This window comes from Columba livia, chromosome 19 (assembly GCF_036013475.1).
Source record: "Columba livia isolate bColLiv1 breed racing homer chromosome 19, bColLiv1.pat.W.v2, whole genome shotgun sequence".
In the NCBI taxonomy this organism is placed as follows: domain Eukaryota; kingdom Metazoa; phylum Chordata; class Aves; order Columbiformes; family Columbidae; genus Columba; species Columba livia.
In genome coordinates this window covers 1,396,148-1,412,500 of record NC_088620.1, presented here as the reverse complement: position 1 = coordinate 1,412,500, position 16,353 = coordinate 1,396,148, and the positions used below count along the sequence as shown (strand labels likewise).

General features: G+C 41.9%; 1 protein-coding gene across 15 annotated transcripts in view; it reads right to left on the bottom strand.

Annotated features, from left to right (window-relative positions):
- DENND1A (DENN domain containing 1A) overlaps positions 1-16,353 on the bottom strand; it is a 137,571-nt gene that overhangs the window by 114,071 nt on the left and 7,147 nt on the right. For 14 of the 15 annotated variants that reach the window (XM_065035433.1, XM_065035434.1, XM_065035435.1 and 11 more), the window contains exon 3: positions 617-660. The exons of the other annotated variant lie outside the window; for it this stretch is intronic. In XM_065035433.1, coding sequence (XP_064891505.1) covers positions 617-660 — 44 coding nt within the window. The remainder of the gene's footprint in view (positions 1-616; positions 661-16,353) is intronic. 15 annotated transcript variants of the gene reach the window in all.

The window sequence follows — 16,353 nt, the reverse complement described above, 5'->3', positions numbered from 1 at the left end:
TGCTGACAACACGAGTGGGGCCTGAACCCCAGTCCGGAGAGACCCCCCGGGACACCCCCGGGACACCGAGACACCAGCAACCGGGACGTGGTCGCTGCAAAGTCAGCTCGTGATCCCGGAAAAATTCCAGACCCAATCCACGTGTATAAACTCAGTGATAAATACCTGGGTGTTCTACCTGCACCTTCATATTTTTGACCATCCTTTTGAAACAGATTAGAGACTGCATGAGCAGGCAGGAATTTTAAAAATGTACTGCAGTGCCAGGTGCCCAGTTTAATACAGCTATAAACCCCTCAGACAGTCGGGTCGGGACTGCCAAATGAACCGCAGGCTGTGGCACCTGAAGGCAAAAAGTGAAATTTATTAATAAATTTTCCTTCCCACTCTCATGTTCGCTTGTAAAAACTAGATTGTAAAACGATCTTATGAGATCCAAAATCCTTCTATTTTCTGCTGTAAATGTGAAAATGTTTTTATCCTTCTGCTCCTAATTACAGCTTCTTTTTCTTTCTAAGAATGCATTTATCTCTTTCAGTAAAAAGAGCAGCAATAATATGTTGAACAACCCTGAAATAAATTTTGTCATGTAAAAAATTAATTACGCATTCCAAACCTGGTCACTGTAGTCCTCTGGGAATTGCCTCCGCACCTCAGGATCTGTAAATAATTGACAGATAATATTAATTGGCTTTGGATTAGTGAGCAAGCAGAGAATCACACATTAATATTTGATCAGAAGATGATAGCAACCCTGGCAGGGGATCCAAGGAGGGCAGCTGAGGCTGCTGTGTTGATAAGAGCAGGGAAGGACTTTTCAAGGCTCTCCCTTTACCCTCCTCCAGAAAGACAAAAATTGTCTATAAAACACACACACAAAACGTATGAAACCATAAATATCCATGTGTACACACACACACGTATATGCAAATATATATTTATATAGAAATTATTTTATGTCCTGGTGCTGCACTGTGCTTTAGGCTGTTACCTTGTGCAATATCTTTCTGGCTGCAATTTGCCAGCCAGGCTTGTCCCCGGGAAGTGGTTCCCAAATGCACCGAGATTTTGTTTGCAGTTGGATAACCAGCTGCAGACACCGCATCCATTAACCTCCGCACGAGCCTGCAGTGATACCACGTTACAAACACCCAAAATTACTTTGTAGTAACATTACGCTATGCTCCCTAGAAAACAAAAAATATATATCCACAATTTGAATGAAGTAACAGGCACACACAGGCGCACACATGCACACACACACGCAGCCTCTCCTGCTCCGTCCCACTGCGCTGGGCTCAGGCTTGATGGGAACGGTGGTTCTTGTGGCCCCGGCACCACACACCGCTAGTGCACAACAGTCCCACCCAAAATTTCCCATTGGCAAAGTTTACTCCAGTAAGAATTCCCTTGATTGGCGATCCCGTTGCTAGCAGATGCAAACTTTTCATTCAGGTGTATTCTTTTTACATTAGAAATACAGCAAGACTGCATGTTAATAAACTTTCTAGCTTAACTTTTCCCAGACAATCAAATGCTTATTTTGGCCATTTCACCATTACACGCACACAACTGCATACACAATATATCAAAGTTTATATATGCGTATGAGTAAACCCTTCTACATGAACACAAGCAGGCAAAGTACAGAGCATGAAGCTCTGCAGGCGCGTACCCGCTCACAAAGCTGCGCCAGCGCGGCCGAGGGGGATGAGAGTGAAGCTCTCCTGCGCGGCCACGGCAGCCCGCGGATTCCGCGCAGGTACCAGCCAGGGGACGACGCAGACCACTGATGCACACGAGCTGAATACAGTCTCCATCGCTAACACATTCAGCTCTTCCCTCCAGCTGCAGAGATTCTACCTCACATCTGTGCACTATAGTGTATTGATTACTCAATCATAATCAAGATATTATTGTGAGTATTTTAGTAAATATGCGAATGTTTCCAAGTTCTAAGACCTATTACTGCCTCTCTCTACAGAATCCTGTTCAACAAAAAGACAAATACAGGAGAATATTGAAATTAGCTGTGAACTTTATAATCCCATTGTTCAATTTCATGGCATTTAAGACACTACCTTCCCCTCCTCACAAGTCTAGATGTTAATCCATGCTGCAACCTGATTTAATTTTCCAGATGACAGGATGGGAACATGCTACAATGGCATATTAGTGTAACTATGCTGCTCTTTTACTCTCAACTTCTCTTACGCCATGGAGTGAAGAGTTTTGCTTTTAGAAGAGGGATGCTTAATTACTTCTACAAGTAGCGGAACTCAAACTGCTCTGTATTTGAAGTGCATGGAAATTATCAAACCAGGGAAGTTCTTCAAAAGACTATCAGAACATACTTCCCACAGTTAGTCACACACACCCAATACATACTAACCCGTTTCTTCTGATAAAAGTCAGGCAATTTAATCCATACTGCCTATAAATCCTTCACATATACTAATCCCAAATTGAAAAATACAGTGAAAATTATGTAAGGTCTTTATAGCTGCAATCCTTCTAAAATGAAAAGGAATTCAAGTCAGAGCAAGTGCCAAAAACCTCACTGGTAACACAAAAATGCTTTTCACAAGAGCTTTATCTAGAAACCGAATATAAGGTCTGCAACTCACACACAAACTGCTGTTCAGAGTTCAGTAAAGTGATCCAAAAGCGGGAAAAACTGAGAGCAAAGGCAACATAAAATATACATCATAGGAAACAGGAAGGGAGAAAACCAGAACACATTCAGCAAATCACCATGATTTCCATAATTGTTTTTATATTATTAACACATCAAGAGCCAGACAGGCTGTGAGGAGCAAAACGTTCCCAGGCAGCGGTCAGCACCGTCTTACATACATTCATTAAAAATCCTTCCAAAATAAAGCAAGTTAAGCTACAACTTCCTCGTGGAATTTTTTACTTAGGGCTATATACAGTTCTCCAGAATAAACTGAAGTTAGCCCTGATCTAAACGATAATGCAAACATAACCACAAAATGCGAAGAGTTGGTCCAGTTAATATTGTATTTCACATCTCTCCTGGCATGAAGTCAGTCAAATCCCACAGAACATCAGCTCTCCCCTTCTACAGCACGACGTTGTAACACAGCAGATCAAGAAGCAACGTATTAAAGAAAACGCATGTGTCAGAGTCTAGATCCAACACATGTTAAGTAAAAGGATATTGGAAAAGTTATGCATAAGTTGGGGAATGACCTGTTAGAGAGCAGCGTAGGGGAAAGGGACCTGGGGGTCCTGGGGACAGCAGGGTGACCATGAGCCAGCACTGGGCCCTTGTGGCCAGGAAGCCAATGGGACCTGGGGTGGGTTAGAAGGGGGTGGTCAGTAGGTCAGAGAGGTTCTCCTGCCCCTCTGCTCTGCCCTGGGGAGACCACACCTGGAATCTTGTGTCCAGTTGTGGCCCCTCAGTTCCAGCAGGACAGGGAACTGCTGCAGAGAGTCCAGCGCAGCCACCAAGATGCTGGAGGGAGTGGAGCATCTCCCGTGTGAGGAAAGGCTGAGGGAGCTGGGGCTCTGGAGCTGGACAAGAGGACACTGAGGGGGGACTCATTCATGTTTACAGATATATAAAGGGTGAGTGTCAGGAGGATGGAGCCAGGCTCTTCTCGGTGACAACCAATGATAGGACAAGGGGTAATGGGTTCAAACTGTAACACAGGCGGTTCCACTTAAAGGTGAGAAGAAACTTGTTCCTGGTGAGGGTGGCAGAGCCTGGCCCAGGCTGCCCAGGGGGTTGTGGAGTCTCCTTCTCTGCAGACATTCCAACCCGCCTGGACACCTTCCTGTGTAACCTCATCTGGGTGTTCCTGCTCCATGGGGGGATTGCACTGGGTGAGCTTTCCAGGTCCCTTCCAATCCCTGACATTCTGGGATTCTGTGACGAGTCAGACTCTTTCATAAGGTAACATGTTCCATCTTCAACTGCTATTATTTACACTCTTGGATTCCTACATGGAATGGTGCCAGGTTCAATGAAAAGTTTTATCAGTTCTTTTAATGGAAGTTGTGGAACAGTTGCGTTGCAAGCATAGCATGTTCAATATTTGAAATGCGGTTGGGGAATTACCTCTGTATTAAATCCTTAACTCCTTTTGTTTCATCCATAGTAAGAAATCAGTTTTTAAAAAACCTGTGGTATAACAGTATGGATTAACTTCTCCTCCACTAACAGAATAGGGCGATATTAGAAGGCATAAGATGTCTTTGGTGATCAGAAAACTCAGAATTATTTCCTTACGAAGAAGAGCAGAAAACGCTGATATAACTAAAGCTAGAACTATAAAAAGGGGATGCATAGGACAGAGCTCAAACTGAAACCACAGAGATGAAAATCAGAAGACAAAAAGTACTTATTTCAAGTCTTGTTTGTTACATGTTTCTCCCGTCTTCATTTGAGGTCTTCAGATCTTTTATACGCAATGGTTAATTACCTTGGTGATACCTCAAGTCCACATTAAAGCACGGTTGATGAATCTTTTGAGTTTGCTTTACTATGCACTTAAGGGGATATTTCTCTTCATAACCATCTGTTCTTCAGCCAACCCAGAAATTTAGTGTTACTGGAAATCTAAGCCAAACTCCAGGAGGCCTGATAGGCACAAATTTTGAATGGGTTATGGTTTTAATTCTTTTTTTCCCCTGTAATTCTAGTCAGTAAACTACACAGCAGCTGAAACATGCAAAAAATACAATTAGGTAACATCCTACTCCAATGTTCAAGAAATCCACAAAGCCTGGCTTATGAAATTAAATACAAAGTGTTTTGAAACATTTTACAGGTTGCCTGTAATAATTACACAAAAGTGTTTAAATGCAGAAGTTGAGTAGGAACACCTACCTTAAGTAGGCTTTTTTTGTTTTTAGTAATTTGTTTAATTTGCGTTTGATCAGTATATTTTTTTCTCGTAACCTTTCCAGCACTCTATAAATTTAATAGAGATATGTTCCAAGAGCTCGGGCCGTGAATACTGAATGGGTTGCTCTCCTGCCTCTTTGTACGTCTGCTGCGAGGCAGCCGAGTTGCCTGGTGACAGCCCCTGCCCTCCGCAGCAGCTGGCAAGCCCTCCCTGGCTGCAAACCTCAAAGAAACACACTGCAGTCCTCCAACTTCTCTTCTACCTCTTTCCAAAATTCACCAAACGTCATCAGTTCCGACAGACACATTAGTAGTAGGCAAATATATACAAGTACTGCAGAAATACATTCACCGTTATACGGACCGCCACATTTCAGGTTTCGTCTGAACTGAATCAAAAAGCACTTGGAACAAAAGTGTTCCAGCCAACCACACGTTCTTGAAGTGCTGGACTACAAGAGGAAAAACACCCGACTCTTCAGCAACGGTATAATTGTCTGAACTACACAGAGAATCCCTCCTTTGTTACTCATGCAACAGAGAATCCTGATTTCTAGGCCTCAAGCTATGTAACTTTATAATGTTTAAAACTCTGACCTTACTTTCATACTTTCAATATTGACAGTCTCAAACTGTTTTCAGCTTCAAAGTTACCACGTGTTCCTTTAGTTGGGAACCACCAGCTCCCAGCGACACTGCTCCGCGCAAACAGCGGCTCTGACGGGGATCTCCCTCACGGCAGTACCAGATTCCACAGAAAACAAGCTCTTCGAACCATTTGGGGATTTGACGGCTTCAAAATTTCTGTTATTGCATCTCTGTTTATTTCAGGACGCTTCAGTTATTCAGATGGCATTGAAACAGAAAGCAAAGCAAAGTATACGTACCATGTATACATTAAACTAGCAATTTATTAATTTCCTTTCTCTTTTCCTTGCCAAGCTGTATTACACAACAAACTCCTAACTACACTTTCAGGCTTTCTCAAGAGCTTTTCCAATTCTTTTCAATCTGTCCACCCTTAGCAGATTCGCTGAGAACAATTTTTTCCTTCACTACCAACTCCAAAGGTAACCTAAAAATGCAGCTTTAATCCACTTGCACCTTCTTCTCTCCACAGGCTGATCCATAGGTGCTGAAGTGCAGATGGTCACTGGCCCCCATGGTGCTGACATGCAGATCTATCAGGAGGACAAAGGACCCGAGGAGCGGGTGTCATCAGCAAACTTGCTGACAGTCACCCTATTCCCTCGTCCAAGTCATCGATGAATATACTGAAGCCCCAGCACTGCCCCCTGAGGCACTGCACTAGATCCAGGCCTCAACTGGACTCCATCCCATTGACCACAACTCTCTGGCTTCTCCCCTTCAGCCACTTCGCAGTCCACCTCACTACCCGATCGTCCAGACCGCACTCCCCCAGTTTAGTTTCTCCCACAGTGCTGGTGGAGCCATCACTGGTGTCAGCGCCCACAGTCCCGTCCTCACACTGCTCGGTGTACGAGGAGGGGAAGCGGTTTTCAGCAATCTCGAACACTACCAGCGAGCCCAGGAGCCATGGCTGCTTTCAGCACAGCGAGCACACCTGGAGGAGTGTGAATGACACTCTGTTCTCATTGTCTCATACTATGGCTAATCGGGCTTCTAAGCTCCAGTTCTGAATTCACATCATCTTTGAATTCTCTTCATTAGAGTACAAACTATCAACAGGTCACTCTAAAAACTCATTTTGCCGTTAAACTCTTATTTGTCCTGTAACTAATAATCCACTCTGGCGCATAGAAGCAAACAGCATTTACAGTAATTCACTTGTTGCAAAATAAACATTTATCACTAATTGTAATATCACAACACAAATACTTCACACCATAATTGTTCCACAGAGGCTCCACTGCCTTTTTGTAAACGATCAAACTAATGACAAAGTTCTCTCCATCTTTTTATACAAGCATATATATTTAATTTTTAAAGTGAAAGATTAAATTAGAAGTTACACACACAAACAACTCCTTTTAAATAGGCTCAAAACACTGTATTTACATCTGCAAGTACTCACTTTATTACTACAACCTTTATAACAGGGCTTAGGTTTGCTTCAAACAAAACAGGGTTCTCGGCGATGGAGGCACAAGAAAAAGCGCTGCATACAGTTAGTCTACAAAGAATTAACTGGATTAATTAGCAAGGGATTTGAGAAGCAGCTTGGAGCTAGAAAACCAAAACACTAAATTGTTTAAATACTTTGGCAATGGATCAAGGTTTCTAGGCAGCCCTATGTTCCATTCTCTCCTTTTTTCCCCCCTCGGTGTTTTAACACATTTAACCTGACGAGGTACTTTTTCATAAGATATGAATGACACTGTCAAAATACCAAAAAAGAAGATGTGAATTAAAAAATGCCACAAGCTGTTAGCAATTCTGCCAACATGTATGAGCCCAGGCAACATTAATTAAAAATCAATAGCTTAGGACATAAATAGCTCTTATCTCTGTTATAGTATATCTCTAACATAACTCTTTATTAAAGAAAAAAAAAGAGCCAATGCCTTTGCTATTATACTGGCTGAATTGACCACAACAAAGCAAACGAAATAAGGCAAAAACACTGAGCAGAGAAACACGTATGAGAAAGGGAGGACAGGGTATGAATGACTGGAATGTTTCAGCCTTGGCTGTCATTAACACAACCGCCTGGAAATAGCCACACTGCAAATACTTGCAGAAGTTACCAGGAAGAACGTGTCGGGTTGTCAGTGCTAATAGGATCCTATACAAAATCCTGCGTGCCAAAGAAATAACATACACATCTTTGTCAGCTAGAGCTTAATAATCAGTATTTTTATCAAGCATCTCAACTAAAGATTAAGTTACTGTAAATTCTCCTATAATTACAAAATGAAGGTGCGAAAGAGGTAGGAAATTGCACTCAACTTCTTTTTCTTTGGTTCTTCAAACCAAAGTTACATTAGAAGGCATCAAAGCTAAAAGATTTAAGCTAAACTAGGAACTTACTTAAACCACCACTTTCAAAAGCTCTTTTCAGAGTGTCAAACATCGGAAAGACTCAAACCTCTTTCAAACTAGAGCTCAGCTGAGCACACCACGCAGGACGCACAGCCTGGGGCTGCCAGAGCTCCTGCGCAGTCCTGATGATCCAGATTTCTGACAGGTTTCTACAGCAAAATTATTAATTAGGGGGAAAATTCAGATACATATGAATGTATGTGTACATATGCCAAGATGCGAAAAAGCTATACAAATTTCAGTGGAAGACGAGATCATAAAACGGTAGGACCCTTAAGGTGGAATTCTCAGAACTCCAAGGATTGTTTCGCTAGTCATGACTGCAGACCGGAGCTCTCAAGAACACCTCACAGCAGGTGACTGAGCTTGGGGACACTCCTGCTGCTTCTTCCCACCCCTTTGCCATGATCACACCTCCCAAAAGTTTAGTTTATGGATTAGAGTGCGGCGCAAGAAAATCAAAGGTTCTGTTCATAAAGCACAGACACCAAGAGTCCGGACAGGGCAGCAGCAGCCTCACTTCTCACCAGAGCGGCAAAGGTGTGAGGGGAAGGGGAACAGAAAAACAAGGTTAATATAGAATTTATATACTTTCTGGGAGAGCGGTTGCGATTATTTTTAATATGTTTTTGTTTCATAAGATTATCTTGAACTACCTGGATTCTCAACTGTCCAACTTCCATTCAAGCTATTGCCGATTCCAGTTAACCTTGTTGAAGGTGCACCAGACACAAGCTCTTGTTGCTGCATTTGAAATAACCTCCATCTAAAAAGTCAGTTATGGAATCCTCATTTTTAGTAGGAAAGGAGCATTAGAACACAGAACTGCTGCTCATGGTGTCCCCTACGTTGATCAAACTGCAATTCCATCAAGTTGCCCCAATAATGTTTTATGTCATTGTACAAATACAAGCTATCACTTTATTAACACTGCAATCATCTTCCCCATTTTATTTTATCATTATAAATTAAGCCGATTGTAAGACACAGAAGTGATTTGTAAACTCTTTCAAGGGCCATGATTTACATTTTTCTTCTATGAAGATATCCCCCCAACATGCTCCACTTGCGTTAAATATTAAATGAAGATACTTAGACTACACATATGGCAAAAATGGACAATTTTTCTGCTATGTTTTGGGATTACTTTCAGCATTCTAACACTGTTTATAATACTGCTGCAAATACTGCCACCAATAAAGAAACAAACATTCAAAAGGTGTCCTTTAAGCTTCCCTTTAAGGCATCTACCATAATCGTATAATTTGCTCTGGACATCATTAAAATGTAAAGTTAATGAGGATTCAGCTGAAAACAGAAGAAATGTAACCTATTTTCAGGCAAAACTTCTAACACTGCAATCAGAGGGAAAACCTCTTTGATGTCTCTTTGTCTCTTCTCATTAATTTTCTTTTGGTTTAAAAAAAGCACAAAGGCTGTTTAAACTAAAAAATGCATAGAAGTTTAAACATGGTAATTATAGCCAAGCTGCAATGAGGTCATTAGGTTTTTAAAACTTTCAGATAAACAAAATTGAGATGCATGACTATTTTAAAAACATGTCAATACTCCATTTTAATGGTCCATGTGATCCGCGCTGTATTCCAAGGATTTAGTCTAGATACAGAACTGCTTCAAGATGATTTACTGAAGGCCCCAATCCCATATCCAGAGTAAAGCAATCAAGAAATACATCAACATGCAAAGTGTTGTAATTACTGTACTACTGGATGCCACACTTGGTATTTGTAAGTGCAACAAACCATGCTTTTTGCCATCTCCATGCAAGAGAGACGGCAAATTGTGAGGTTCTGCTAATTTAACCTCTACAATTTATGAAAGAACAAATTATTGAACAAGTAAAATAATTCTGTTTGCTCGCTACGTCTATTTCTGGCTATGAATACTGCCAAGGTACACACAAAGCTATATCCTCCTCGTTCAACAGCAGAAAATATCCGTAAGAGCTCTTTAATTACATTGTACTGACGGAATCCACGCTACCCTGAAGTGGTATGTATCTTTAGTTAATAATTTACAAGGAAATTTTCTCGAACCATAATCAAAACCATTTTTAACACCACTGTGTACAAAAGAAGATGATAGATTATCGCAAACACGAGTGAGGCATTTAAGTCATTAAGTAAGTGCAACAAATACACAGGACAAACATAATATTAGCTTTAGTGTAGAAGGACATTAATCACAATAAAGCAAAATAAACATATCTATAACATTTTTTCATGTGCAAATATCACCTCTAGATAAAATTGGATGTGATAGGATCAATATATTAGCCTGTGGTTTCTATTCCACTCTTCCATGAAATAAGCCCGATTAACAAGTACATTGAAAGGTGTTTCCATCTAGAAAAGACAGAAAAATCATCTTCTCAAGACCAAATTATCTGTCAGCATTTGGAATCTTGACAAGTGGTTTATCCAAACTTGGTAGTCCCAGCAGGGCCAAAATCCTCCTTCCCCATGAGCCGGGGTTCAGCGGCGGCCCTCAGCATGCCTTCTGCCCGCCCCAGGCGGGGAATCCGGGCAAAGCAGGTCATGCATCACGTTCACAAAGAGTGAGGATGTCAGCATGTCGACAGAACATAATACAGTTCTTTATGATTAGAATGTGCCTTACAGCTGCAAAAGCTGGGAGCCCATGGCTTGGACCAGTGCACTCTCTGCTGGGTCAAGAACTGGCTGGAGGGCCGTGCCCAGAGAGTGCTGCTGAATGGGGCTGCATCCAGCTGGCGGCCAGGCACTAGTGGTGTCCCCAGGGGTCAGGGTTGGCTCCAGTCCTGTTTAACATCTTGATTGGTGATTTAGACGAGGGCATTGAAACCATAATCAGCAAATTTGCTGATGACACCAAGTTGGGAGGGAGTGTGGACCTGCTGGAAGGCAGGAGGGCTCTGCAGAGGGATCTGGATAGACTGGAAAAATGGGCCGATTCCAATGGGATGAAGTTCAACACGGCCAAGTGCCAGGTCCTGCACTTTGGCCACAACAACCCCCTGCAGCGCTCCAGGCTGGGCACAGAGTGGCTGGAGAGCAGCCAGGCAGAAAGGGACCTCGGGGGGACTAATGGACAGGAAGCTCAACATGAGCCAACAGTGTGCCCAGGTGGCCAAGAAGGCCAACGGGATCCTGTCCTGTATCAAAAACAGCGTGGTCAGCAGGACAAGGGCAGTGATCCTTCCCCTGTGCTCTGCATTGGGGAGGCCACACCTGGAGTATTGTGTTCAGTTCTGGGCCCTCAGGTCAGGAAAGAGACTGAAGTGCTGGAGCGGGTCCAGAGAAGAGCAACAAGGCTGGGGAAGGGACTTGAACACAAGCCCTATGGGGAGAGGCTGAGGGAGCTGGGCTTGTTTAGTCTGGAGAAGAGGAGGCTTAGAGGTGAGCTCAGCACTCTCTAGAACTACCCGAAGGGCAGTTCTAGCCAGGTGGGGATTGGGCTCTTCTCCCAGGCATCAGCAATAGGACAAGGGGGCACATCTAGTTCATCTTTCGCTTTACCAAATTTGCTTTGCTTCCACATTACAGGAGTACTGACCTACGTGTCAACAGACTAAACACGGACACAATCTCTAAACTCCAATATTTCTATTGAAGACCCTCACAGGGAGCGTCAGTACAACTGCGCATGGCCCCAATGTCTGTCATTTCTGGGGTGGCGCTTACAACATCAGGGAGAGAAAAAAAGAAAAAGCTGTTCTTAATCTACAGGGAGTCTACTTGAAAGTCATTACTACTTTGTTTCTTTTTCATCTGAATGACAATCTAATTAAATGTTCTTTACGGAAATGTCTGTATCTAGATTAACAGCTGATTGCAGAAGCATTAAGCTTTGAGCAAAAGTTAACACTCATTAATTAGATTACCTGTTGTGATTAAATAAGAACAAACCACCTCGGAAAATTTCGTGACTGAGAATGACGCTCCCCCTTCAACAGCAACTTTTGGACTGTACTCCGAGTGCAGTGTCTTTGCAGTTAGTGCAGTCACAGCCCTGCTCCTAAAGGAGCACAGCCCTGCTCCTAAAGGAGCACATCCCTGCTCCTAAAGGAGCACATCCACAGGGTTAACAGCAACAAGTGCACCATCCAACTCTTAACTGCTTCAAATGCTGGAATATGAAACGTTTCAGTAGTGCTTGCTATCTAAATTGAGTCACTAGAACTCTTTAAAAAGAACAAGGACCAACCTCCTCTATAAATTCAAGGAAAACTGTAAGTACCGCTAGTGAATGGAAATAATTTGTTCAAAACCACTAAAAAACCTCCCTAAAAAGTTTCAGTTTAGCAGTTAATTTCAACCTGCAGTTAAAAAGGCACTAGCTGTCAGTCAGTTTTCTCACCCAACTCTATCGTGAAAAGAAAAACTGACAGATCACAGGAGCTTGCCTTTGTAAACCAATTCGGGAACTTTCATGCTTCTTATTTGTTAGGTTAAAGGTTAAATTGCTGACCTCTGCCCTCCTGCTTAGCAGCCTTTCCCTTTTTCTGTAAAGCTTTATTTTGGGGCTGTATTTACATGGATTAGTCTCTTTTCACGCTAAGAAGGAATCTGTTCACAGCCAAAGCCTTAGTTCTGGTTGTACAAAAAGCAGTCACAATTATTCAGCAGCAGACAATGACCATATTGTGGATTTACAAAAAAACCACCTCAGCCATGGCAAGTTCTGTCCTTGCTGCACAAAACAATAGAAGAAAAATCTTATCAAGCATTCAAGAGAAAGCAAACAAAGCAGGCCCACTGTGAACTTGATGAAGATGTCAAGCTCCTTTAAAAAATATAAATCAACAAAAGAGTTTAAAGTCTTGTGAGTGAGACTTTCTGAATTTTTCTGTCTAGTTAAACAGAGCCAGCAGTAGCAATCTAGTGCAGACCAGTAAATACATGGGAAATAGAAAAGACTGTAGACAGAAGTAGTTAAAGCATGAAGTAAAAAGGACCAACAACAGACCTCTTCCCACAAAATATCTTAGAGAAACGGCAGAACATTCAGCTATACTTGATGTTAACCTTTTGGGCTTTTATTAAATCTATCATCAGCTAAGAACACACCTACAAAATGTGTTAGATAAAATTTATGATGACTCACAATATGACAGATTCTAATATTTTTCTCTTCAAATCTGAGTTACGTATTTCATTTATACTGTAAAAGCCAAAAGGTGAACTGTCTTCAGACAAAGCAGTTCAGCCCATGGTACTTGTTTGACCTGGACACCGCAGCCCTAGTAAGTTCTTTGTGAAAATCCACCTTGGTTGTACTTAGAAGAAAAGCGATCGAGTGGAAACAGAAAAACAAAGCAGCAGCTTAAGAGAATCAGAATTCCCAAATGCTACCTATCTACTCAGATTTGGTTACTTTCCCAATTCCGCTTTAGGAAGTTGGGTGTAGCAACATAATGCTGTAAAGATGGGATAGGAAAACTTGTGATACTTGAGTTACAGCGCATGTTCAAAAGCGAGCACTTACTTAATGGAAGGAGGCATGGATTTTGCACTTCCTTGTTATCCCTAAACCTTCGGTACGTTATCTGTTTCTCAGCAGAGAACAGGCAGACTTCAACCAGCGTTTTCACTTTCAAACATAAAGGTTGCTCGGAGAGGTGCACAGGTAACTTTTGAATTACCAACTCTTAACTTAATCCTACTGCAGTAACTCTGTTTATGTTCCAGACAGTACTTCATCTATTTGGGAGGTGCTGCTCTATTATCTAAAATTACAGCACATGACAAAAAGATAACGATAAGGAGTAGCAGGACGGCTATTTTGCAGAGACAGAAACCTGCGAGCGAGCTCTACCTGTGCGAGTCCTATCACGGAAACTGTAGTGACAAGTGTAGAATAATTTTAGGGCCCAAGCACATCATGGCTTCTGCCGGTAGAGTAAAGGGCTTCCATCAGTTTAAGTTATAACATTCGTGATCTGCTGGGGAGGGGAGGGAGAGAAAGGGCTATTACAGCACAGGGCTAGAACATGAAAAGCAAAGAAGGAAGTACTTAAACTACTCACAAGCTTCTAGTAGGAACAAGATTAGTAGTACATGCTACTCTCAGAGCCAATTCAAATGCAAATTTCATCCTTTCTCTCAAACAATGATAAACTCCCTCAGAGTTAATAGTTTCCTTCTAAGATTCATCTCCCTTTTCAACTTAGTGGTATGTTTTTGAGAAAAGAAAGAAGCACACGGAGAGTCTTACAGCAAGACCTTTTAAATTCTGTCATAAAAGAAGTAGTATAAACTACATTTCCTTTACTAATCCAGTGAACATTTCTTAAACTCTAATGCACTTACACTTTGTCCATGCTATCGCATTTAGGCTTCTAACTTACCATGCTTTAAAAAAAAAGAGAGAGAGAAGTCCTTTAACTGAACTAAACCATTTTAGCTTTTTCCTTGAACACACAGCAAGAATTTATGCTACACTCACAAAAAGATGAAAGATGAGGTCCTTGGAGAGAAAGGCCTTTTGGCACGCTCCATGGTGAAGCTGCAGATTTGACATACTTTTATAATGTCTGCTTTGGCGAGAACACAAAAACCCCACACAAAAGCATGCTATGTCCTCCCAGACAGGGCTGTAGGGGGGGTGTCTTACTCTTCCAAGCATTTACTTTCAAATATTCATACTTTAGAGACTATTTCGATCGGTTACTTCAGACTAACAAATTCTCTTTTCCTACCCAAACAGCGTGACAGTTCAACGACAATTCTCACAGCCCCATCTAACAACTGAGGATCACTGGCTGAGGTCCAGCAAAATCCTTAAATCTCTCACATTCTGATGAATGATCTTCAGCAGTTTTAAGATCATAAAGTGCTTTTAAAATTAAAAGATTTCATCAGTAGTTAGTATATGAATATAAGAAAGAAAAGCACAAACACAGCTTTTAGATACAAACGAATGCTGGAATTGTACAACATACCAAAGATTTAATGTGCCAGAAATACACAAATCACCAATGCTGAACGTGGATGATCATTATTTCTAAACAGTCTAGAGGGGAAAGGATAGAGATCACAGCTGAGCTGATCCAGGGATCGTTTCTTTTCTCAGTTCATACATTTCATTGTGGTTCAGCAGAGTTCTGCCTGGACTGGAAAAAAAGATCTTTGCTTTTTCAACTTCTTTGGTTTCAATCAAGTTTTCTCTTCATACCTTATTAAGAATATAAAACATCCTCCAGATGTTCCTGAAGCTTACACTTCTCGGAATCAAATCTTAGGATCACAGGATAACTCAGGCTGGAGGGGACGTCGGGAGGTCTCTGGTCCAACCTCCTGCTCAAAGAAGGGCCAAGTGTGAGGTCAGAGCAGGTATTCAGGCTGCAATCCTGTCAGGTCTTGAAAAGCCGCAAGGATGGAGGTTGCACAACCTCTTCAAGTGACCCGGTCTGATACCTGACTGTCACGGCAAACACATTCCCCATATTCAGTCCGAACACCTCTGCATTCAGTCTGTGTCTCCGCCCCTTGCCTGCAGCCACAGGCCACTGTGAAGAGCCTGGACCCCTTATCCTGCTGAACTCCTCGTGGTATAGAAGGCTGCTATTCAGGTCTCTGAAGTCTTCTCCAGGCTCAACAAGCCCAGCACTCTCAGCCTCTCCTCACAGTGAAGGTGCTCTAGCTTGCTTACCCATCTTGGTGGCCCTTCATTGAACTGGTTCCAGTTTATTGATGTTTTTCTTGGAGGTCAGAACAGATTTTTTCCTTCTGCAATCAGCTGTCTTGGTAACTAAGAGGGAACCTTCTATACAAAGCATTGCAACAGCCTGCCCAGGGAAGTGCTTGAGTCACCATCCCTGGAGGTGTTTAAAAGTCGCGTAGACGTGCCGCTTAGGGACATGGTTTAGTGACAGACTTGGTTTGTAGTCAAACTTGATCTTAAAGGTCTTTTCCAACCTAAATAATCCTAGGATTCCATGATTCTATATGACAGTCAATGGATAATGCTGCTTTCATTACTTCAAAAGTTACTAAGCAAATAAACATTTAATGCAAGATTGGTAAAAATTACATGAGCAATAAAGCTATTGAATGTACAATTGTCTGTCAGTAGCTCAGAACACAAGTCAATCTCCCATTTCAGCCAGGGGCAAGTGAACCATGAAATATACTAAAGCTTTTAATTGCAGTTGATATTTAACAGTCACATGGAAAACATCCTTTGCTACACAAACTTCTGAATAAAACAAAACAGAGGTGTGTTTTACCATCCCACAGGCCAGACGATCTCCCACACCAGGACTGTTACAGCTCTGGAGCAATTCGTTCTCCTCAAGACCACACCAGAAGATTGATATAAGAATTAAGGGCATTGTAAGTGATCAATAGCACTATTATACTAGACACAAACTTCAAAAACAGTTGTCTTAGTTAATTTTGGGATCCATTACACAGGAAGAAATAGTTTTTGTAAACACACCTGCTAATTTG